General features: G+C 44.6%; 1 protein-coding gene across 3 annotated transcripts in view; it reads left to right on the top strand.

The window, feature by feature from the left end:
• Positions 1–25423, top strand: part of UNC80 (unc-80 subunit of NALCN channel complex) — a 187411-nt gene that overhangs the window by 152703 nt on the left and 9285 nt on the right. For 2 of the 3 annotated variants that reach the window (XM_077829945.1, XM_077829944.1), the window contains 10 exons: positions 4191–4391; positions 7017–7140; positions 8980–9105; positions 11871–11994; positions 12705–12911; positions 14307–14491; positions 16939–17104; positions 18436–18615; positions 21337–21475; positions 24023–24079. In XM_077829945.1, coding sequence (XP_077686071.1) covers positions 4191–4391; positions 7017–7140; positions 8980–9105; positions 11871–11994; positions 12705–12911; positions 14307–14491; positions 16939–17104; positions 18436–18615; positions 21337–21475; positions 24023–24079 — 1509 coding nt within the window. The remainder of the gene's footprint in view (positions 1–4190; positions 4392–7016; positions 7141–8979; positions 9106–11870; positions 11995–12704; positions 12912–14306; positions 14492–16938; positions 17105–18435; positions 18616–21336; positions 21476–24022; positions 24080–25423) is intronic. The other variant, XM_077829946.1, reaches the window with a different exon arrangement.

Genomic DNA, 25423 nt, shown 5'->3' on the forward strand with positions numbered 1-25423 from the left:
GTGCATTTCCTGGAGATTTCATACACTCACAACCAGTGGCAGAAGTTCATACTATGAAGTACTTTGCTGAAGTTGGCAATTGTCTCGAGAGTCACTAAAACATGCATGTACTTGCTTGATCATTATTTTTCCACGTGGGTGGGGCATGTATAATATTTGATATAATAATGAAAAATAATCTGCAGGTGGAAAGACATCCTATTGGGTATTTTTGGTTCTATCTGCGCTGCAGGTGTGTTCTGATCACATAGGTATTTTCGGAGTGATCCCTGGTAATAAAATATATTTCCCCTATATAAATCCATGGTATGCCCACATCTTGAATACTGCGTGCAGATTTGGTCGCCCTATCTCAAAAAAGATATATTGGAATTGGAAAAGGTTCAGAAAAGGGCAACAAAAATGATTAGGGGTATGGAACGGCTGCTGTATGAGGAGAGATTAATAAGACTGGGACTTTTCATCTTGGAAAAGAGACGACTAAGGGGGGATATGATAGAGGTCTATAAAATCATGACTGGTGTGGAGAAAGTAAACAAGGAAGCTCATAACACAAGAATTAGGGGTCACCAAATTAAATTAATAGGCAGAAGGTTTAAAAGAAACAAAAGGAAGTATTTTTTCACACAACGCACAGTCAGCCTGTGGAACTCCTTACCAGAGGATGTTGTGAAGGCCAAGTCTATAACAGGGTTCAAAAAAGAACTAGATAAGTTCATGGAGGATAGGTCCATCAATGGCTATTAGCCAGAATGGGCAGGGATGGTGTCCCTAGCCTCTGCCAGAAGCTGGGAATGGGCAACAGGGTATGCATCATTTGATTACCTGTTCTGTTCATTCCTTCTGCGGCACCCGGCATTGGCCACTGTCAGAAGACAGGATACTGGGCTAGATGGACCTTTGGTCTGACCCAGTGTTGTCATTCTTATATAATTGTCTGTACTGTATCCTGTTATACAATGAAAACCAGGACTAATATGGGGCAGTTTTAATGTAGCTCTCACCATAACTTGAGAGTATCTGAATGCTTTCAGAGGATATCATTGGACGCTTCAGGATTGTTCCGTGAACTAAAAGCGACTAAACACTGATAGGCCAGATTCACTGGGAAGGGAGCAAAGATGGTTTTAAACCAATCTTCTGCTCCCCCATTCCTGGGGCTGGCTTGATCTCCAGAGTAAAGTAGAGCTCTGAATTATATCAGGCTGCCCACAGTCCCAAAGGGACATTCTGGCAGCCAGTTATATCCAGGCCCCAATCAGATATCCTTTCACCCTTACACTGGAGGTTGGGGTATAGGGGCTGGTGTAGACCCACCAGTCCAGCTCTGTGCCACCCAGAGATTCCCCTTACACAAAGGGAATCCTCAGAAGGCAGATCTGTGCTTTTTATGGACGATTTGCACCACTGGAGACATCCAGAGGTGCTGCAGTGGGATGCAGAACCTATCCCAAAGAATTTGCCAGACAGCTTCTTTCAAAGGTAGAGGTCTCTGGATGAAAATCACAATATTTTTGTGTAATATTAATTTAGATTTTGTTTTGCAAATTCCTGCAATTTCACCTCCATTTTTTATGTACGATCCGAACAGAATGCCTTTTTCTGTACAGTAAAGAGAGTTGTATTTAGTGGTTAGTGGTTAACTCTTCAACACAGGACTTCCTTCTTACAGTAGATGCATGAAATTCTTGTGTGGTGTATGGCTGGAACATAAACTGATTTAAATACAGGTGGACGTGTGTGGTCTGGCAGTGTGTAGATCATTGTAATATATTCTCCTCTGGAAAGTAAGTGCTAGAGAATATCAAAAATAGGAAGGAATAATTATTTGTATGGCCCCATTTTGTTGCAGTACAAATTCTCCAAATATTTCATATTGACTTCAGTGAGCCTCAGGAATGTACATCCAATGCAAGGATTTAGCTCATAGCATAACATTAAGTGAGGGGTGTGGATCTTCCATATTACATTGATATCCTTGTTTTGCCTTTGCACACAGTATAAGGTGTCTCAATTTGCACAGGCTGGGACTATTTTCTGTTTTATACTAATATGGAAACTTTATTTTCATGAGTTTGTATGTGTTGGAGTCACTGAACTAAGCCCATCTTTGTATCGTTCATCAGATGACTTAATAGTGTCATCAGTGAATTTTGTTGAAAGATTATAATGAATCAGGAAGTAGGGGAGTAGGTGGTAAAACTGCTCATGGTCATTTCTGCCTGTTTTCCAAGGTGGAAGTCCTTAAGAGATCAGAAGTTATCATAATGGAGCTGAGGGCCTGAATCACTGAAGTCACAGTGTAAGCTAGCTATGAGTAATGTGACTCCTCTACTGCTCCAGGAAATTGCTGGTTCAGTTTCAGTGCTAGAAATGACTGGCTTGCTGGGATTGAAACAAATACAGTCTCATCCATAGTTAGCATGAAATCAAATGGTAGATCATCTTTTTCTCCAAAGAATTTATAGTGGAAATGTTGAGGGTTCCCCTTTGAGAGCTGTGAGGGTCCCTGGAGCTTTAGTGGACTGTTCTGAGGAAGGGATGGGAAAATCCAGTCTCAGATTCAAAGAACAAATCTCAGCTACAAAGATTTTTTTTTTAAATACACTTGTACACTATAGACTGTCTTTAGAATTTAAAGCTTGCCGGATAAAACTGATCATAGTCACATATAATAAGATACAGTAGGTGACTATTTTGCCTAACCAACTTGCATTAAAATCAGATCCATGCTTAGGGTGTCTAAACAGCAAAGGGAATGTGTTTGGATTTATTTCAAGTGCCATTGTTGAATCAAAAGTAAGAAACTTAGCCACAAAAGCTGATAGCCATTAGGATTCTCTGTGTAGATCTAAACTCCCAATCACCTTCGCCAAAACAATATATGACTGGGGGGAGGGGGGGAGATTTTTGTTAATGTGCAGGTAAAAGAAGATCATGGGGCTTTTTCAAATCCCTATTACCACATTGTTAATAATATTATAAATGACCATAAAATAATCCCTACCTATGCAGAAAAAATATGGAATAGTGCCAAGCTTTTTAACCATAAGTTAAATTCATTCAAGAATGACAGTGCTTCCAAAAGGTGGATTTCACAGAGTTAAGGAGCTGTGGCATTTTGGCACTACATAGCAACAAGATTTCAGACAGTACATTCCCTACGCTATCTGGGTTATGGCTTCCTGCTAGGAGCTGTATCTCTGCTTTAGTATCCTTCAGCCATTGCATAGCACATTAATTTCAGCCTGAGACAGAGCTAGAAAAGCACCTGAAGCCTAAGAGGAAACACCCTTCCAACACACAGTACTGGTCCCCAAGATTCACCTTTCCAAGGTTGTTACTAGAGCTAGTTGAGCAGTTTTCAACAGAACAGTTTTCTGTTGGACAATTTAGTTTTGTCAAAATGGAAACATTTTGTGGGAATGTGTCAATTTCAGCACATCAAAAAAAAATTACAGCAAGTCTTCAAGTATCTGTTTAACTGCTTTTCATATTCCAAGCATGAGGTAAATGCTGCTGGGGCGGCGGTGGGAGATACCGAAACCCCATAAGCATGGCTATCTGGGAGAGTCAGAAAGAGCCAAAAAAGTAATAAGTGAGGCTAGTGGGAGAAACAAAATGAAGCATGTTGGGAGAAATAATCCTATATACATAACACAGATTACATGGATCTGTGAACCACATTATTTTTTAAAGTTAAATGCATCTAAATTGCACAAAAATCCACATAGTCGTCCCCCTATATTGACCTGGTAACATTACAAAAAGACAAACCACTCCAGCTTCACTGACACATTACAGGTGATTGCAGCAAGCTAGCAAATACCCTTCACTGGGATTGCCCATATTATATATTATTATCAACTGAACACAGATACTATGATACCACTGTTTTAATAACATGAACTAGCCTTTCTTTATGTTCCTTTTGGTGCAATTTACCAATCTACTATCCACATGATGATGTATTCCTTATATACCATACATGAACATGAATAAATATTGGTTCCACAAGAAGCTTCTTAAGGGGCCAGGAATGTGTGATCATTTGACCTAAGAGTTTAAATTGCAGTGCTCTTACCTCAAATATCCTTCTGTTAAAAGAGATTGGTGATACCTCCACCAGGCGGTGGAGAAGCTCACGTTGCAGAGTATCAGATTTCCCTCTTAACAAGCCATAATTTTAGGTTGGCAGAAATTGCACATTCCCTTCTGAAGCTGGCACCTTATGACACCCAGACGATGGAAAGCCGCGGGCTCCGGCGCTACATCATGGAGATGCTGCCCATCACCGACTGGACAGCCGAGGCCGTGAGACCTGCCCTTATCCTCATCTTAAAGCGATTGGATCGTATGTTCAATAAAATTCACAAGATGCCTACTTTGAGGTGAGCAGGTGTAACGGAAGCCTTTGGGTCCGTTTCTGATGTTGCAAGCCTTGAAGTAAGGGTATGTCATTTTATTGACAGTGTCATGCTGCACTGAATTTTTACAGCAAAACAAAACAAAGACGCATTTCTCCTGTTGGTGTATATTTATGTCGCCATTTTTCTTGGTGCCGGCTTCCGGGCAGCAATAGAGGAAATGCATATTTTACTGAGAATGACCCATAAGAAATCATGGAAATCTAACACCACCCTCTCTCCCAAAATAAGTCTGAGGCTATAAAGATTCTCATTATCTCTCTGTGTCTTTTACATTTGCTGTTTTAAAAAACATAAAGTTAAATTAATGGGAAGAGTATTTTTAAAGTCCGTGGTTACAATATCAATCCTGTAAGGCTCTGTACAAATGATCAAAAATAGTCTTGGCCTGTAGTACCATTCAAATGCACCTGGCAATGGAAGACATGAGTGTAGGAAGTTCCTCTAGCAGGTGAATGGTGAAAGCAGCATCACAGGAAGCAATATGGGAGGCTCCAGGGAATGATAATTGAACATGGGGCCTTTCGACCTCACTCATGTGACTCCAGTCCAGGTTAGTAGCATAAAAATTCCCATCTGATGGCCTTTGGGTGGCCTGTGTCAAAGGAGTTGGTGGTCTCAGTCTGGTCCCTTCTGGACAAATGCCCACATTGCAAAAACCACCATGACAGTTTCCTTGAGTTGGTAACCTTGTTAGTAGTGTTAGCTGAGAGTCCAAGGATGGAAGGGTATGGAGACTGAACTACTCTCTCTCAAATACCATTGATCCCACCGTAGAACATCTGAAATTCTGATTATGAGGAGTGCCGCAGGCACCAAGCGAGATGGGGAGATATGATCTTTCTCCCTGCCCCTCTTCTCCCGCCTTCCTACTGCATTCCCCTTCATTAAAAGAAACCTTTTTTATAAAACCCTGCCTTGGCAGGGAATTGGGACCCACTTTTAATGCCGCCTCATCTTGCCAGTGCTGTTTTTTGCCATTATATTGCTGTCTTTTCTACCATCCCTTCTTCATCTTGGGTCCAAAAAAGCAGCCCAGGGTTTTTAAAACAAATTCCCAAAAGCCCCCCTCTCTTTGTAACTGGTCACAGGTTGCTGAGCAGCTGGAACCCCTGCCATAGCCTCACAGTAACTCCAGCTGCACCTGTACAAATCCACCTGACTAGAATCGCGCCTTCTGACAGGCCCAGGCACAGGAGGAGCTGCTGGGTCACTCGCCTTCCTTCTACCAGCTGACCCAAATGCACGAACCAGCTTTCACATAGTTTGGCCAGTCAGCCTATTACATGGTGAGCAGGGCTGCAAGCACCGGTCGAGCTCAGTGCTGCTGCTTAAAGGAGCAGGCCACTGGGACTCACTGGACCCATTTGTAGGTTTTGAACAGCTTCCTATAGGTGTCCAGCTCAGAAATGGGAGTCTGAGTCTGATCTGGATGGTATACGCGTCAGAGTACAGGTTCGCTATTGGAGGGCATTCCTGTTTGGGGAAATCCTGACAGGGATTGACCTACGTGTCCCCAGGTATATATCTGTGGTACAGTATCTGGCTTACATACTGCATACCTGGTACTCCCTGGGCGAAGGAGCCTTTTAAGGAGTCTACCATGGAATCTGACTGGGAATCTGATTCAGTAGTACCACATCCTCTAGTAACGCAGTGTCTGCCTCATCCTTGCCCCCAGCATCCAGGGATTACTCACCCTGCCGCACAGACTTGGGAGGTATACTCCCATCCAAAGAGACCGCCTCTGGGGATCAGGGCCATGGGAAGCACATTGATGCTGCCTGTGTTGTAACTGGTAAAAGAGATCTTCTGTCTCCAGGGCTCTCAATCTGGCTCCTTTTACAGACTCTAAAATCACTATAAAGGAAAAAGCAATCAGTAAGGGATGTAGTTAAGGCAAATTATTGGTTCTGTCCTGCTGGGGGGAGGGGAGGATGCAGAAGGTGAAGTCTGTAGTGTTCCGTCTGTCTGTGCTCTGGGCTCAGGCTAAGTGGGAGTCCCCACAATATAGCAGACTAGGCTGTGCAATAGTGGGGGAGGAGATATTCCTAAGTACTGGAGTTTGTTCCACTCAAGGTTTTATGGTGAAGTCTACATTAAATCAACAGGGATTTCACAAGCCCGAGTGGAATGACTGTGTCAGTCTGCCTCCGCAATGGCAGACCAGCTTCCCTAAGTGTAAAGCAAGCAGCAGTCATCAGACAAGTTCATCTGAGCTGGCTGTCTCGTGGATGTCCCAGCTTGCACTCACAGGCTTGCTTGCAAAGGGGAAAAGTTAGGGTTTGAATCGCAATCCATTCATCCTCTCTCTCTCTCTTTCTCTGTTTTTGTTGTGACGGTTTTTGTGTCACTAATCCAGCGGGGCAGGAGTGCCTCTGCTACCTTCCCAGTCTCATCTCTAACTCCCAGTGTGTTCTCTGAACAACGTGGGTAAAACTGTTACCCCTGGAATGCACCTTGTTGCCATCATGGATGTCGTTGCTGTCTTAAACGTTCCTTGTTGGAGTCACCGTGTATCAGTCACCTTGTTTCGGTGTGTCTGGTGGGGGAGCCAAACAGCTAACGGCACCTACTGTTGTATTCCAGGCGACAGGTTGAGTGGGAGCCTGCCAGCAATTTGATTGAAGGGGTTTGTTTGACACTTCAGAGGCAGCCAATCATATCCTTCCTGCCTCACCTTAGGTCACTGATCAATGTCTGTGTCAATCTGGTGAGTAGCCAAGTGGCAATATTATGAACCTTTGCTAAGCTTCATTCTGCTGTTGACTTTTCTGGACTGAAGATTAAAGTTGATCCCTTTTCCTGTCACCTATCCACCTGTGCAAGCAGACTTCCCAGGTGACACTAGAGATAGTGAGGTACATTTTTAAAGTGGTGCATGGGAAGATACAGGGACTGATCCCCAGGGTCAAGTGATTTATTTGTGTTACTTCCCACACACCACTTTGAAAATCCACCTCTGCATGTTGCGCTGAGAGTTGAGGGCTGCAAGTTGGAGAGTGGGGTGGTGGAGACTGCACACACCTGGTAGCAATGGGAGGGTGGGACTAGGGGCAGTTTCGTTTATAGCCGGGAAGGAAACTTTACTGCTCTGTAAAAGGGCATTGAGTGGCTAGTTAGAGGGTTACATGAGTAGATTCACTCTGCCATTTGTAATGTCCCTGGTTTGATCTAGTGCAGGCTTTTGTGTACAATGTTCAGTTCTCATCCTTAATCAATACACAATAATGTTGGTGTGTGTTTTATACTTGAGCACAGACAGCTTTTGTGGTTTTCGTGACTAGAGAGATGGTATGCCCAGAACTCTTGGAGCCTGTCTGACCATTTGATAGTGATAAGCAATAGTTACATGTAATATTGCTTCTAAGACCATGATACCTAGGAAGTATCAAGTCAATGGAGCTATGACCGTTTATGCGTGCGGAGGATGTTTCAGTCTGAGTTGGAAGAAATACCAATATTGAGGGAAATGGATATAGTAGCATTTTTAGTTTCATTTGGGTTAAAAATATCGACTTTGAGTTCTAGAATGAAAATGTGTGGCCTTTTTTTTTTTTTTTTTTTTTTTTTTTTGATGCTTTGGAAAAGCTGATGAAGTTGATGATTGCGCCAAAGAGCTTAAAAACAAAATAAAAACGCATTTCTACCTTGGCCATGTTGGCATTCATCCACATTTTTATCTTCATTCCGGATCCACAGAGCGTTTACATACAACGCAAGGGGGTGGCGGGGAGCTCCAATAATGGCAGGAGTTCTGGTGGCTCCTTCGTTGTTGTGGCAGCCATGTTTGCTCAATGGCTATTTGGAGACCTTTTGTCTGGAGCCAGCTTTGAAAATTTGACCCTTTACACTACTCAGTGTTGCACCAATAGCAGCAAACAGCCCCCCCCCAAATGGTAGCCAGGAACATGGGGAAGCCTTTAAATGAAAAGAATAGGGGGTTTTCACCTCTGAATTTAAGCCTAAATTTGTCATGTGGGTTGAGAGGTTAGTTCAGTTAATTTTACAAACCAGAGTCCCCAATAATACATTGTGCTTACGGAGAGTCTGAACATTGTACAAAACTGAGCCTGGATCTGGCTAATACTGGATCAACCTCAGGACATTATTCTTCCAAGAGATCAGCAAGGGAAGGAAAAGGGTTACAAGTTAATTGCAAACTTCCTGCTTGTATTACATTTTCCCATGGAATACAGTAGCTACATGGCATACCCACCAACTCTACCTGTTCTACCAGTCCAGTGCTGGTTACTCAGGGCTGGTACTGGGTATATTCATGAAATGTACCAGTTTCCCTGTGCGCTCTGTCCACCCCCTCTGGCTTCCCTGTAGAGGTTCCCTATCCTTTCCACCCTTTCCCTGCTAGAACCATCCCTTCTCCTTTGTGGCCCCAGCTGCCATGAGGCATTCGGAGGCACTCCTGCTTCCCGAGCACCCCAGTCCCACACCGTCTGAAGTGTACCTGTTTCTCTTTCACAAATGTTGGAGGGTATGCCATGGGTGGAATTGCAGTAGTCAGTGCTGGTGATGTGCTTTGTTTGTATTGCAGGTGATGGGAGTAGTAGGACCTTCCAGTGTTGCTGATGGATTACCCCTTCTTCATCTCAGCCCTTATCTCTCGCCACCTCTGCCCTTCAGCACAGCTGTTGTCCGGCTTGTAGCATTGCAGATACAGGTGTGCCTGCCCTGCCTGGTATCAGGCCCGTTTAGCTTATGGTTGAGACACCAACTCATAGGTGCTCTTTTTTCTGCAACAGCTGGGCAAAACCTGTGGAACAAAATGTCAGCTCTCCTCTGTAGGTCAAGGTTTGGAGCACCAGAACGGAGCTCAGGTCTTAATAAGCAGCCAGATCCTCAACCAGTGTCAGTTGGCGTAACACCACTGATGTCAGTGGAGCTATGCTGAATTACACCAGCTGGGAATCAAGCTCCATACTTTGATTCCTCTCAGGATCCAGGAACCGAGCAGAAAGTCTTCTATTACCTTTTGTGAACAGTCCTATCCTCGGTCGCCCCCATGCAGCCCCACCAAACTTAATGGGGCGTCATTTGCGTAACTGAGATTACTGAGTGGGATTTGGGCCCATTGAGCCAGTACCAAACTGGCGCTGTTTGTGCAAGCAATACATAGAAGAGAAAAAAGCCCAAATGCACACCGATGGCTGGCCTTTAAACTGCTTATCAAATATCATCCTTGACTGTCAAGAATAGTGAACACACGGTGATCCCATTGGGAGGAATTTCATCAGTATATTCCTTTTCAGCTCAGTGCCTTATGTTTACTATTTTGGACATGAATAGGTTTTTAAAATACATTTGCAGGCAGCTATTCCATGTGCACTTGGACCCTGTCTGCTTCCATATGCTTTATACCTCCATGTTGGCATGAAAACAAAGGGAATAGAGAGCTACACAGGGGCAGAATGAAGGTGCATGTTTCCTGATCCTAATCTGTATTTCAGCGAGTCAGAAGATACAATGACCTCATTCGGGAATATTGTGCCCGTGGACTAGTGCACCTGTGGAACAGACATTTCAGTTTATGTCCTGCGGAAAAGGACCTAGGGGTGACAGTGGACAAGAAGCTGGATATGAGTCAGCAGTGTGCCCTTGTTGCCAAGAAGGCCAATGGCATATTTGGGATGTATAAGTAGGGGCATAGTGAGCAGATCGAGGGACGTGATCGTTCCCCTCTATTCGGCATTGGTGAGGCCTCATCTGGAGTACTGTGTCCAGTTTTGGGCCCCACACTACAAGAAGGATGTGGATAAATTGGAGAGAGTCCAGCGAAGGGCAACAAAAATGATTAGGGGTCTAGAACACATGACTTATGAGGAGAGGCTGAGGGAGCTGGGGTTGTTTAGTCTGCAGAAGAGAAGAATGAAGGGGGATTTGATAGCTGCTTTCAACTACCTGAAAGGGGGTTCCAAAGAGGATGGCTCTAGACTGTTCTCAATGGTAGCAGATGACAGAACGAGGAGTAATGGTCTCAAGTTGCAGTGGGGGAGGTTTAGATTGGATATTAGGAAAAACTTTTTCACTATGAGGGTGGTGAAACACTGGAATGCGTTACCTAGGGAGGTGGTAGAATCTCCTTCCTTAGAGGTTTTTAAGGTCAGGCTTGACAAAGCCCTGGCTGGGATGATTTAACTGGGAATTGGTCCTACTTCGAGCAGGGGGTTGGACTAGATGACCTTCTGGGGTCCCTTCCAACCCTGATATTCTATGATTCTATGAATTAACCAATGAGCGGCACGTCCACCATCCAGATGAGCGCTGGGACAGGTTTTTCAGAGTATGGGGGGTGTTATGGGAAAGAGGGGTATAGGGCCGAGGCATCAAAGCACATCACAGTCCCATTTACCATGAAACCGGAGATGGCATCCATAAGGTGAACATTGGCACTGATCGGTGCAGAGACATTGCAGGCTTCTTCCTGGGCTGGGTGATTTGGTTCTTAAAAATATAAGAGCCACCCTTACCTTCTCTCAGATCTTTACCCCTGTTTAGAACCTAACTCCAAATGAATCTTTTTTTTTAAATCAGTCTGGGATCTTTGCATATGTGGGTTTTTTTGTTTGCTTTTTTTTCCATTTTCACATGTTTTTCCGGGGTTTCAGAAGGGATCAAAACTGGAAATGCCATAATACCACCAGTATTTCCAGCAGGATCTGAAGTGGAAGTGCTGGAAATCCCACAAGAAAAACCTCTTCTCCTGGGAATTCCACCCCAGTTTTGCAGACTCAGGTGGTTCTGCGGTTCAGTTTCAATTCACACTGAAGTATCTAATAGTTTGGATGCTCTATCCAGGCTTCGACCCTTCAGAGGTTCACCCAACATATGTTTCTTTCACTGCCACTAAACTTCTTCTGCCTTGGACACAGACCTGTTCAGGTTGCGGGGGCATTTCATTCAGACTTGAATAACTGTCAAGATCCAAGTGTGGGTTTCCCTTGTTTTCAGGAAGGGAGGCCACCATAACATCAGGGTTTTGTGGGTTAGTGAAGCAAAGTGAAGAGGCTGGGAAGTGAGGGTGAATCCTGGAGTAACCTCCACATTCAGCAAATGGGGAGATATTGTTTTTGACATTGGTATAACTCCCTCTGCTCTTTTTTTCCAGGTAATTCGGGCTGGATTCTGATCTCATTTGTACCACTCTCGATTTGGAATTACAACAAATTGACTTCGAATAGATTGATCTGGATTTATAATGGTGTATTTGAGATCAGAATGCCCTTTATCACTTGATTATATTAAAAACAGGTGACATTTAGATGCTCTACTCCTATTCAGGCCGCCTCAGAGCTTGTAATTTTATCAGTCCATCAGCTGTGTTATGCTATGTAAACAAAGCCTATGGGAATCATCATTCTCCACAGTGGTTTATATTTCTAATCTTCTGATGAAATCATTTAATCCTTTCTTATTATTACTGCACAGGCTTTGAAAGAAGATTTTCCCTTAAGCCATGTGATCTCCCCATTCACCAATCAGGAGAGAAGAGAAGGAATGCTTTTAAACCTACTGATTCCATTTGTGCTCACAGTAGGATCTGGAAGCAAAGGTCTGATGATTATTTAACAAAAAGAGTTCCCCCTTCCCAGACAACAAATATTTGCCTTTCCTACTGTTGTTGCTTCTTATTTGGTTTCTTCTTGGCTTGGTTAGAACTCATCGGGGTGGTGGAAGCGAGCTACAATGGGAGCTGTTGTTTCTCCTTTTTGTTTCAGCTATGTCACAGATCAGTGGTTCTCAAACTCACTCTTTAACAGATGTGCTCCTCCTTTTGAAATCAGAGCAATGACAGAGTTCTGGACAAGACAAAATTCACCATAGTGTAAGATACAGAGCTACGGGGGCAGGAATTTGCCACTGTTGGTTGCTGTTCACGCAGTTCCTTGCCAGTTGTCTGGGCCAAATCATGCTCTCACTCCCGGTCTTCTTCTGTAGATTGTGGTCACTTCTAAGCACCTCCCTCAAATGCAGGCGTGAAAGCAAAGAGTGAGGGGAAGAGACGAGGCTGAGTCATTACGCTCATAGGGTTTGGTGCTGCCACACAAGCGTGCGTTTTGGGAATAGAATAACTTTGCCTTTGTTTACAGAAGGAGAAGCAACATAACAAGGTTGGGGATGGGCTTGGTTTGAGGGAAGTTCTGATTACATCACAGCTGGGAACTGAAAACGAGGCTGTGGCTTTTGCATGGCTTTGAGAGGATATGGCCTGATCTATTTTATTGCTTTCCTTTGCCTGCCACCCGCTTCGATGGATCTTAGACAGTCCCTGGCTGGAGCAGCCTGAAGTCCTTCTGCTGCTCCAGACTGTTATTAACATCCTCCTGCCGCCTCGGATCATCAGCACTTCCCGCAGCAAGAACTTCATGATGGAGAGCTCCCCTGCACATTGCTCCACCCCAGGGGAGGCTGGGAAGGACCTGCGCAGGGAAGGGCTCGCAGAGTCCACCAGCCAAGCGGCTTACTTGGGTGAGTGAGTGCTTCCCCTCACCCATCAAAAGAGAGAAAAATAAAAGGGAGCGTTTAGGAAACCCCTGGGAAGGCAGAGACAATCCTCACAGGCACCAGCTGAGTGGAAGTTATGTTTGCCCTGCCTCCAGAAGGTGTCATTTCCAGCTGGAGTAGACACATCCCCCCCAAAAACAGAAGTGTAGCCATGGCAGTGCATGCAGCAGGAAGGGCGGTGATCCCATCTAAGCCCCTAGATACTTACTTGGGGCCACTGGCCTGTCCCACGCTTGGGCCACTGCAGTTGTGTGCTATTTTTAGTGTGTTATGTCTCCTCAAGTTGGAAATTATACCCTCGGCTGCAGTGAAGGCATACCTTGAGTTATTTACAGCTGCTTTAGCCACAGCCATGATCACTGAGTGGTGCACATGCTGCACCAAGCCAGGAGTAGCTCTGGCAGGCATGGTCTTAGAGATACTTCACTGATTGATAGTTCCTCTCCTGCTCCATTTGCTCTTGGGAGGGGTAATTGGCTGATGAGCTACGCTAGCACTCACGCTGGTCAGCTAGTCTGGGCAAACTTGCAGAGAGAGGTGGAGTCAAATCTGCCCCCACTTCCCCAACCGCCTTTTGTTGGGGAAGGAGCAAGGAGACACATAGCCCTGCTTATTCTTCTGTGCCTGGGCCCAAGGTCTGTGTAGCCCGAGTGGGAGTGTAAGGGCAGTTCTTTCTGCCCCACTTGGGGATATACCCCCTATGTCACAATCTAGCCTTTAATAAGCAGCCTCATTTCCAGCCTAAACCTTGTTCATTTGTAAATTACCTTTTCGATGGGTTGTGCTAATGGATTCTGATACTTGGCTTCTTGGATCCAAAATAACCTTTGGTGTATGGCTCTTGCAGCTGCAGTACTGGAAGGTCTCTCTTCGTAGCCTCATTAACGACCTCCTGACAGCAGTTACATGGCCATTCCCTCTGTGGGGTTGCACAGCCTAGATTTCTCTCCATGGTCCTTGATCAGAGACTGGAATCTATCCCCACTCTGGACTGGTTTTGAAAGAAGTAAATCCCGAGGAAGGGGAAAGAATTCTTTAGTGCAGTCTGGAAACTTTGGACTGGGTGGTATCTCATGGAGAAATTAAAGGAACATAATTGTACAGAAGAAAAATCTTCCAGTAACTCACTGGCAGAGCTGGGAACAGAACTCGTGCTTCCTGATGCCAAGTCCTGTGGCTCTAACCCCAAGACTGCCCTGCTCCCCGGTAGGAGTTGGCAGCTGATGGTAAAGAAACTGGCCTAGGTGTGTGTGCACTCCACTGCTCACTGCGAATACTCCAGCTGTTAAAGGCTGGAGTTAACGGCTCTGGCTCTGGCTCTGCAGCACTTTACACATGCTGGCATTTGTTCCCCTGCAGCCCTGAAGGTGATCCTTGTGTGCTTTGAGCGCCAGCTTGGCAGCCAGTGGTATTGGCTGAGCCTGCAAGTCAAAGAAATGGCCCTGCGCAAGGTGGGAGGGCTGGCCCTCTGGGACTTCCTGGATTTTATTGTTCGCACCCGGATCCCTATCTTCGTGCTTCTGCGGCCCTTCATTCAGTGCAAGGTAACACCAGTTTTCACCCTAGTGTCAGCTGCGTCATTAGATAATATTTTTTAGGCAAGACACCCCATACTGTCTTGCAAGGAGAATGTGACATGGGCTTTGGGGGCAACCGCGGTCTTGGGGAGAAGAGTATTTTTGCATAGGAAATGACCCCTGACTCTGTGCTTTGTCTCGGAAGGATGGCTGGAGGCATTTCCGAGATCTTGGTTCTCTAGTAGACCTGTGTACAGACCCTATTGCAGCTAAGGAGCATCCATTACAGTGGATTTTAGGGGCCACTCAAAGAGTAAGTTACAATGATGGGAATTCTAATGCAGCAGATCCACAACACCACATTGGTGCAGAATGGTACTCATCACCTCCTCCTGAAATTCTCTTGGAATTTGGATAGGTTGATGATGATGTCGATGATGTAATAATGGATATTAGCGTAAACAACAATTATCCATCAGCTCAACCTCCACCTTCCAGCTGGGTAGTAGCTCTCTCAGGCAGACATACAAGCACAGTAAAGGAAGCCTTCAGCATTCCACAAGCCAGGAAGATTTCTCATGGGTCAGCATTCAAGGTGCTAACAGGGGAATCCTTACTCACTGGGCAGGCATTTCACCTTGCATTGTTACGGCCTTATCCCACAAGGCACTGAGCACCACCCCGTGACTTCAAAGGTAATTGCAGGAATTTCGTCAACTCCTGGGATCAGAGCCTTAGAAAGGAGGTCACAAGTGGCCACTATTGAGGTGACTTTATATTAATTGGCTCAGCTTTGGGGCTAATGTTTGTAGTAATGTCAGATTAGTGGTTGCAGGTGTCAGATCTGTGTATGGAAAAATCCAAATGCTAGTTCCCCATAAACTCTGGCTTGCCAAATAATATGATGAAGCCTGGGATTGGTAGAGAGATCTCATAAACCAGCTATCCCCTCATGAATTAATCTTGCATGAGGGACCTTCTTCCCCCAACTCAAAGGCCTGTCTAATTCCTGGATGGCCCAGTGACAGAATGAGAAACATTTTAAAAGTATTCAGTGGGACAGGCCAGAGGGGCCTTACACTTGCCCCACTCTTTTCCCTGGCTCTAAGCAGTAACTGTCGACGTCTGTGGTGGGCACACACTGGAGATCTGTGAAGGAGTGAGCTGCAATTCCTAGATACCCTGGTGACAGGGTTAGTTCTCTGCCCCAGCCAATAAGAGTACGTCTTCACTGCAGAGTTAGCCCGGATGATCAGCATCTGACTTAGCCTAGCCCGGGTGTGAGCAGCCATGCTGCACGGCACCCCCAACATTGCTTTGTGGTCACTGGGACTTCTAGGGGACATCCCATGGTTCTTTGTGCTGCTGTGATTCTCTCCCAGTGGATTGTGGGAGAACTTGTCTGTCTGTTTTGGCACATGATGGAGAAATTATGGGAAGGTGCTGGATGACACTTGGCACTCAAGTGGGTTAGCCAGCATACTCACTGCAAAGTGGATGGGTTACCCACCTTAGTGAAAGCAGAATCTGGGTTTAACCCGATAACCCAGGATGGGCCAGTTAACCCGGGTTGGAAGCACCAACCTCAGGTCAGAGGTTTTTGTGTGTGGATGGGAGCTGGATTAGGGGCAACGCCCAAGTAAGAGCCTCGGCTAACTCTGCAGTGAACACAAGCCCTGAGAAACCAGGCCACTAGGGGGTTGTGTGGGCCTAATGAACAGGATCTGGGATGGGTAGCATGGTGTATCAAGAGAAGATTTTTTTAAACAGGGTTGTTGGTTGGATCGGGGGGCGAACTTTGCACTGACTTTGTCTGACTGGAAGCGCCTTCCACTTTGTTTTGGCTTTGAGCCAAACACAGCTCTTGATAATGGACAGGCACTCGGTGTGCCCAGGCTGCTACTACTTACGCTGACATGTATAGATGGAGTTCCCATCATTGGAAGCCTTTAAAAACAAGTTGGACAAACACCTGTCAGGGGTGGTCTACTTGGTCCTGCCACAGCGCAGGGGTGTGAACTCGATGACCTCTTGAGGTCCCTTCCAGCCCCACCTTTCTATGATTGTAAGCTCTTTGGGGCAGGGACTGTCTCTTATTGTGTGTAAATGTATTGCTTAGCACAAGGAAGCCCTGATTCCTACCTACTAGTATATTAATAGCAACAGTGACTGGTTTCAATGTACATTGAATCAGATAAGCATACAGTATTCCATAAACCTGAGAAAAAACCTACGTGTTCGGTTGTGTTTTCACATGCACTTACAAAGCTCATCCCTAGGTAGATAACATTCCTCTGCTTGTTGCTGTATCAACTTCTTACATACAAGGACAAAAATCCTCAGCCTGTAGGTGTACAAGCAGCCAAGGGATTCTGATGCCAGACACTCATGAGCTAGTTGGAAAGGGACAGAGTGTTTCTCTGTGATGCTGGAGTGTTCTTTTGCTAACAGGGGTTGTTATGCCTCTCTGTCAGCTGCTGGCCCAACCTGCAGAGAATCACGAGGAGATGACTGCCCGGCAACATATCGCTGACCAGCTAGAGAGGCGCTTCATACCACGCCCTCTGTGCAAGAGCTCCCTCATCACGGAATTCAACAGCGAGCTCAAAATCCTGAAGGAGGCAGTGCACAGTGGGTCAGGTAAGGCTGTTCTGGGAGGGGGAGGATGCTCGCACACAGAGGAAAGAGGATTTCTTACCCCTCTGTGTGGGTACGCACAGCAAGAGTCAATAGTTTTGCCCATAGTATAGCACTCTGTGTGCGAAACTTGATTTAACATATGGAAACTTAAATGCATAGAAATGTGCAGCTCTCGCTTCTATCGCAAATACATGGAATTTACAAAAACAGAAAGGCACTGCATGGAACTGTTCTGACTGCTTCGTCCTCTCTTCTGGGGTGCACTGGGGTACAACAGCAGACCCACAGCAACAGGTGCTTTATGCATGGTAATTTATTATGTTTTTAAAGTGAGTTTTGTGCTTGCAAAAGGTGCTAGCCTGGCAGCCCTGGAGACTGAAGCCCCTTCTTTATGAAAAGATGAGGTACAGCATACAAAGCTCCCCTGCACTGCCTCGTTAATGTGCCGCAACGCACTGAGGGCGACAGGGTTGGTTTTCATGCCCTGTCAATTACTGCCCCGTCAGCTGAGACAGCCAACGAAAGTGCAGATTACGGCCAGTTGTAATGGCAGCCTTGTTACATTCACCTCTCCACTAACTAAACTAAGAACACCATCTCACTTCTCATATGCCTACACGCAGCTGTCAGGTGGTAACCTCTTTCAGTCACTACTGACCAAAGTGCACTGTAACCAAGGCTGTAGAGGTGAAAGTAGTTTTTAAAATCTAGATAGTCTCAGCTCCCCTCTTTTAGAATTAGCTACTTGTTTATCAGCAGCAGATATTTATTTTCTTTTTTCCTTGTGAAAGGACAGCTGAGCATTTTTTGGCCCAAATCTACGCCCTTGAAATCAACGGGAAAACTCCTGACCATTCATGAAGTGGCCACTTCTGCAAACTTTCTCCTTTGCTGTGTACATTTGCTACCACTAGAGAGCAGTCATTACTTCCAGACTGTGGGAAACTTTATATCGAGTACTTTGTTCTCAGAAAGAAAGTAGCTCTATGTGTTTTGCCCCATAATAATGTGCCTTGCTTGCTAAACGTCACAGAGGGGCAGTGGATGTGGCAATATGGCTCAGGGAGAACATAAGAAATCTTTGCAGTGATAAAGGTGTCTTGCAGGTTAGCTGAGCTGGTACAGTTGTACTGATCTGGTGTCGAGTAAGCACAAGCAGTGGTAGAGTTCTCTTTCACAGTCGCTGCAGAAGGCCATTTGGCCCTCTGACTTTCCCACTTCTCTCGCCTTTCCCCTAAACCCAGGCTGAGGAAGATGCCCTCGCCCTACGGGGAACAATATTTCTTTCAGCCTTGGAACTGACTCGGCTTTGTTTTCTCCACTTTGTGCAGCCTACCAAGGGAAGACCTCCATCAGCACCGTGGGCACTTCCACCTCCGCGTACCGCCTCAGCCTCGCTACCATGTCCCGCTCCAACACGGGCACCGGCACTGTCTGGGAGCAGGACAGCGAGCCTTCCCATCAGGCTTCGCAGGACACTCTGAGCCGCACCGATGAGGAGGATGAAGAAAGTATGTGGCTGCCGGGGCAGGATCAGAGTACAGTTGCGGCCCCTCGTTGCCCAGGCCCAGCTCTGCTGTACAGGCAGAAGAGGGTGTTGTTTGGGGCAGTAGAATGATCAGGGACTCTTTACTGCTTGAGGCCTTAATGCTGCAAGCCCTTTCTTCGTGCACAGCCAGGAGGAAAAGGCTGTTGCTCTCCAGCACACGTGTGAACAGAGGGTACATGCGGGCACGTGGTTCAGCGTTAGGGGTGGTCGCCGCACTATGCAGTTGTTAATGTCAAGTCCTTAGGTGCCTCCTTCCATACTCTTGAGCACAGGGCTGAGGAAGGGTAAGGTGCAGGTGTAGACCGTGAATAAAGCAGAAGAGACATGGCAGTCCTCACAATGCTGATAAGGCATTTAGCTAAACAGTCCCCCCTTTGGCCTGAATCCTGCTACTAGGCAGGAGCAATTTGGTGGCTGTGTAGCAGGCATCACATTGCAGCAGTATCAGCTTGCTGTGCACTTCCTGCTCATCTCTGAACCACGGGCTTCTATGTGTACCTGTACCTGCACTGTGTGTGCTCAAGCCGTGGCTAGTGTCTATGCTGGTTGGGATGTAGGACCTAATAAAGCATTTGTGCGCATTTTGTAATACATTAGCTGATCAACAGAGGACATCAAGCCTTAAGACTTCTGTCAGCCAATACTCCACTCCTTTATACCCAGTGATAGAGGCAGAAAAGGTTCTGAGTTGTATGAAACATCCTGGTGTCTCTTTGCAGAGAGGGTTTAGTTTTTTATAGTTTGTGTGGATTTGTACAGTCTGAGTTTCACTTTGAGTTTGAAGGGAAGCTCACTGAAACCACTGAGTTTGCCTGAATTAAGTTTTGATATCAGAAACATCCAAGAAGCTCCTGGCTTCTTTCAAAACCATCAGCCAGGAGCCCCTGTCATCTCTATCCAGGAGGCTTGGGCTTCCCACTCATGTAGCTTTGATTGTCTTCTGGTGGTACAGAGGTTGTCCTAATGGCTTGAAACCCTTGCCACTCACCTTTGGTGCTGGGGGCAACTGCCTATTCCCAGAAAACTTCAGACATGAGAGAGGCAATGGCCCTAGAATATGAAAAAGTGTAGGAGCTTGTTGTGTGGAGATGATGTCCCTAACAGAGAGAGTGCTCCTCCTGAAACTTGATACATAAGGATTTATTACAAAACATTGCACAGCTTGTGTCCTGGTTTCTATACACTGTAGTTGGTGACCATGGTATCTTCTGGTGACAGTCTTCGATTCATTACAAGTGACTGCCAGCTGTGATGAATAGACATCTTCCTGTTTGCCTAGGCCAGTAAAGACTCTAGCACCAGCACTGTCCCCCCCAGTCTGATTTAAAGCTGACTGACATGCCGAAAGAAGCATGAGAGAGCCACCAAAATAACCCAAAGAAATGAACCTAAATTCTCCAGGGAAAATTAATTCTAAAAGAGAAGCTATTGAGGCAGTTTAGTTAATGGCATGTCGGAGGAACAACATGCATCATGAACCTTTCTATAAGTAGTATTTAAACTACTTGTTGGGTTGCAGGTCAAAAGTGATCATTTGATTAAAAGAATCCTCCAATGTCATAGGAGAGTTATTGTGTTTGTGTTACAAATACACAGACTTTTTTTTATCAAATAAATGCAGCAGCGTTGGTATAGCATTCAAATTCACATAATTAAATGCAGAAAAACTTCCACATCTTGGTGTTCATAAGAAGAAATTAAAACTTCAACAGCTTTCAGGTTCCCTTGGGATGTAACTGAAAATATAGGTAGTACTGGATTTATTTTTGAATGATACATGCCCTCTTTAAATCCAACTACAATATAAATATGCAATATTTTTTTCTAGAAACAGGAATTTATCAGAATAAATTCACCCACGGATTATCCCAACATATCAAAATTAGAGCTGGTAAAAAATGTGGGGGGGGGGGGATAGAAATATTACATGAAAAATTCTCCAGTTTTTATTTTGAAATGTAAAAAAAAATTAAAATATGGAAAAATTTCAATGAATTTGTCCTCTGTTTTCCGACTATGTATAGAGTTGGTCAGGTTTTTTTAATTTCAAAATTGTATTGAAAATTTCAGCCAGCTCTAATCAAAATTAAACATATGTGACACTTATTTTGTGCAAGTTCACCCATATTTTCATGAATATAAGATCAGCATTTTGAGAAAATACTGCATTTTGCAAGTTAGACACTGTTGCATCTGTACATCTCTTCCTCTTTCCTTTAATCTTTTAATAAGGTTGATTTTTCTGGATCTTGAAATGTATTAACTTTTTTATGAGCAAAATGTCCAGTTATAGTTTTCATTCTCAAGAGGCCTCATATTTTGTTGGATAACTTAAAAATAATAATTGTACTGTGGTAGCATCTAAACGCCCTGAACTCATTGTCCAAAAGAATGTTCAAATATATAACAGAGAGAGGGTCCCTTCTCCAAAGGGCCTGCAGTCTAAAGCCCTGAGCTTGCAAACATTTATGCACATGTGTTACTTTACTATGGCTACTTGTGATAGAAAAGTTAAGCAGATGCACATGTTTGCGGTGTCGGACCTGAGTGACTTAGAGAGTTCTGCGTGCACTAGGCATGAACATGGGACAGGATCTGGAATTACCTGGAAACTTTTAAATGTGTCATTGGTGTTTTGGATGAATTTTTTTCTTTTTTGGTCTCTTTCCCATGTCCTTTCTAGATGACTCAGTGAGCATGCCCAGTGTGGTAAGTGAACAGGAAACCTACCTTATGGGTGCCATTGGGAGGCGGCGGTTCTCCAGCCATATCTCCAGCATGTCTGCACCTCAGGCTGAGGTGGGCATGTTACCCAGCCAAAGGTAACAACATGTGCTTTTCTCCTTTCCCACTCTGTTCTCCAGAGCAGACATTCCAAAGGTATATTGTGTGTAACTCAGACACAGCAGCAGGGTGAGGGTGGTAAATTCATTACCCCAGTACTAAAAGGCTAATCATCCACCTGCAGTGCTTGCTCACTCGAGTAGTCCCATTGATGTCAGTGCAAATACTTGCCGCAGAATAACAATTCTTCAATGCAATGTATACTGCATAACCTTCATGAGAACGACATTTCGTTGTTAGAAACGTTCCCTTGAGAAACTGACAGCATCTTTATTGTTTCTCTGCTAATGCCATGCCTGTTGATGTGGTGGATTTCAAAGGTATAGGCATGATTTCAGGGTGCAGAGTACACTTAGAGGTTTCATTCTGAGCCAGAGTCCTGCATACAACACTTAAAATGAGTAGGGAGAAATCCCAGGGTGCTGGAAAAGTTTCTTCAGTACAATCTCAACCCCAAGTCAGAACAAAAATTAGTTTTCCTCTGGACATTAGCTAATGGCAGAAAGAGAAGTGGGATTATTCTAAACCATAAACTTCTCTGTCTGTTAGAGCTAATCTTGGATGCCTCTTTTTAGAGTGAGAGAGAAAGAGAGAGAGAGGATTTGGGTATTGGACATTGCACTCATTAGTCAGGTGTGTGACATAGAAGATGATGAACAAGAATTTTTCCAGTTAAATTCTGTTATTTTTCATTAAACAATGTTTATTTTTTATTTATATGTGACATAGATTTGCAAAGAGCGCTGATAAAAGGTCAATGTATAGATTCATCTATGTCATTTTTTATAAACCTTGAAAATGTGAATTCTGCGTTATCTTATGACTGGCCATTGTCCCTTTGCCCAGCCTTGTTTGTAATTCAGTTAGAAATCCCTCAGTGTGTGGAGCATGTAACAGCTAAAAGAAACAGCTATAGTACATACCGGCAAAGATAAGGGAGGTAATTGTTGAACTAGAAGCTATTCCAAATTTTATCCCAGAGTTTGTATAAAGGGTACTTGTAAGCAGGGCCATCCCTACCCATACGCAAAGTACGCAGCTGTGTAAGCCACCAGGAAATTTGGGGCACCACATTTCCTGTGCCCTGCACAGCTGCGTGCTGCTCCAACCCCTGCTCCACCTCTACCCCATGGCCCCCACCCCTCCTCCGCCCTAGCCCTTCCACTCCACCCCTTCCCCAAAGCCCCTGCTCCGCCTCAGTCCCGCCCCCACTCCCCTGAGGAGTCGGGGCCTGCACTCCCCGCCGGCGGGAAGTGTAGCAACCCGGCCCCAGCCGCACCACTGGTGAGTGCTGGGGGGGCGGTTCCCCCGTGCCCCTCAAGCCTGCTCTTGCCCCCGCACGGAGACCGGGGTCCAGCCCTTCCCTCCCCCCCCCCCCGGAGAGGCACCCCCTCCCCCATGGGGGGGAGGCTGGGCTGGGCTGCGTAGGGCCCCAGAATGGTTAGGGATGACACTGCTTGTGAGGACACCTTTAAACTCATTTCATTCCATTTCCTTAGTGTCTTTAAAATAAGTATATTTTACTATAAATTTTTTCCTGTGGGCTGTGGTGCTTTTTAATTGGTGATGCTCAGAAAAATAATGTAGTGTAATTGCAATATAGATTTGGACTCTTAGCTTTTTAAGCATGCAATCTAATGTTTAAAGTAGATATTTCATTGGCCCAGCAAACATAATCCTTGTTCTCAGCTGCATACCCATTTTAGTCATGGATGAGCAATGGTCTCTGGGATTTTTTGAGTGTATTACACATGCAAACTAATAAATGAACTAATACATGTATAGTAATATTATTGCTTTCCTGCTGGTAATCCACCAGACCTCTTTCTATCTTTCATATTTCACATATGAGTGAACAGGATGGAATACTGCTGGTTGCTCCTGCTTAACAGGGGAAGTAGGCAGCTGTTGAGGCAGCCTGACTGGGGACAGATTTGCCAGTACACATTCCAGCTGTTTACTTACAGTTTCATTACAATGCAAGATCATGCTTTCCTGCAGTTTGGCCTTTTAATGGCATCAGAACTAGAATGTTGTTCTGCAGCTCATGATAAATTGATTCGCGCTTCAAGGAGAAGCCTGAATAATTGAGTTTATGGGGTGGTTGTAGGGGGAAGATCTTAAATGAAACTGGAAGTAAACAGAATACCATCACAGGGAATACAGGCAGCAACATGATTTGAAAACTTTCTAAGCCCCATCATCCCCCTCCCTTATTTGCACTAGAATCACACCTCAGTGAGGTTCTTAGCTCATGCAATGTATTGTATCGCTTTGGAGGTCTCCATGTATCATAGCCTCCATTTGTAAATTGCTCCTTTTATCCAGAATTAGATTGATCAGATGTTCCTCTTTCAACGCCTTGAGTCATATGTTCTGATGACCCAGTGCAAGACCAAATGATTTTACCGTCCTCCTTTTCCTTTCTTATTCCGTTGATATTTTTTTTTCTTGAAAACAGAGACAATTGCATGCTTTTTGCATTTTCTTTCCCTAAATGCTTCATCTCCCTGCCCCTCCTGCAGTGAACCTAATGTCCTCGATGACTCCCAGAGCCTGGCCGCTGAGGGCAGCCTCTCTAGGTACAGTGTCAACACTACCTGTCTGTCAGTGTCTGTGCTGGGAAATAATCAGTTCCCTATATCCTCTGTCTCTCTCTCTTTATCCTTTGTCTCTCTTTCCATGTCTGTCTCTTGTTGTTCATCGATACTCAGGCCTGCAAGTCAAAGGTGTAGTAACCCGACTTCAGTTTTCAGCGTTGATTGCCAACAGCTTTTAATTCCTAACAACTGTGAGGGAATTAAAAAAAGAAAAATCTTCCAAGCTAAAATATTTGTCTGCCTGTTGTGGATTTTTCCATTGCTAGCTATTGCTCTGAAGACATAAGAAAGAAGCATTATTTTCACCACCTCATTAAATGTAACCTTTTATGAGAACCAGTTTGGGGACCTCCTTTTTTAAAAAATCTGTCCTTATATTAATCTAACATTACCATCAAGAAACACTTTAATCATTATTATTTTCTTTAGCATTCATTAATAATACTAATCCTCATAAGCCATGTTAAATACAGTTCCCTATGAATGCCTTTATAGGAATCCCCACTTATTACAAAGTTTTGTCATTCTACAAACACTAGCCTTAGAGCTTTCAGGCAGATGCTATTAACAAACAGTGTTATTACTGTGCCTTTAAAATACGTAGGTCGTAAGATTTTAAAAGGAGGACTGCACCTTTAACAGTCAGCTCAGCCATGTTAATCATTCTTCCTGGTGTACTACTATGGTCATACCTCTCAACTGATCCTCATGAGGTGGGGAAGTTCTCACTCATCACAAGCTCCTTATTTCATTCTCAGAGAGCATTCCCACATACTGGGAGAATACAGTCTGCTCCCTGAAATATACCACATCACTCTTTGTTATTTTATCACTCTTGCCTAAAGATGAGGATGTGTTGAGAGGTATTCTTGTGAATTAATTTTGTTTTGTTTGAGATTTCTCCAGTTTTATTTTAATGTTGAAAAATGGAAAATGAAGTCTGTTGTTGGATGTGTCATTGAGATCAACCCCATGATTCATAGTGTCACTTGTGTTTGTGTGCCCTGCCTTGATCAGTCTCTGATTGGTGGTAATGTGGAAGGTGTTGTAAAGAACAGACATTTGTCCTTTGGCCGAGGCAGGGATGTTACTTTATAGCAAAATGTATTACTCTTGCAAAGAAGATCATTAAGAACCCGGTCTTCTTGAGAGTCAACTGAGCAATAGTTCAGAAGCCTAGAAAAAAACAAACAAATATTTCTTTATAGAGGAAGTTAAATGCATTCACTTTATTAGTGTGAAAACCTGATTACCTTTGGCGGTTGACCTGCAGGTTGAGTCACATCCTAATGTTGATTGTGAAATGTCTTGACTCTGATAAATGGG

Source organism: Eretmochelys imbricata, chromosome 11 (genome assembly GCF_965152235.1).
Source record: "Eretmochelys imbricata isolate rEreImb1 chromosome 11, rEreImb1.hap1, whole genome shotgun sequence".
NCBI lineage: Eukaryota > Metazoa > Chordata > Testudines > Cheloniidae > Eretmochelys > Eretmochelys imbricata.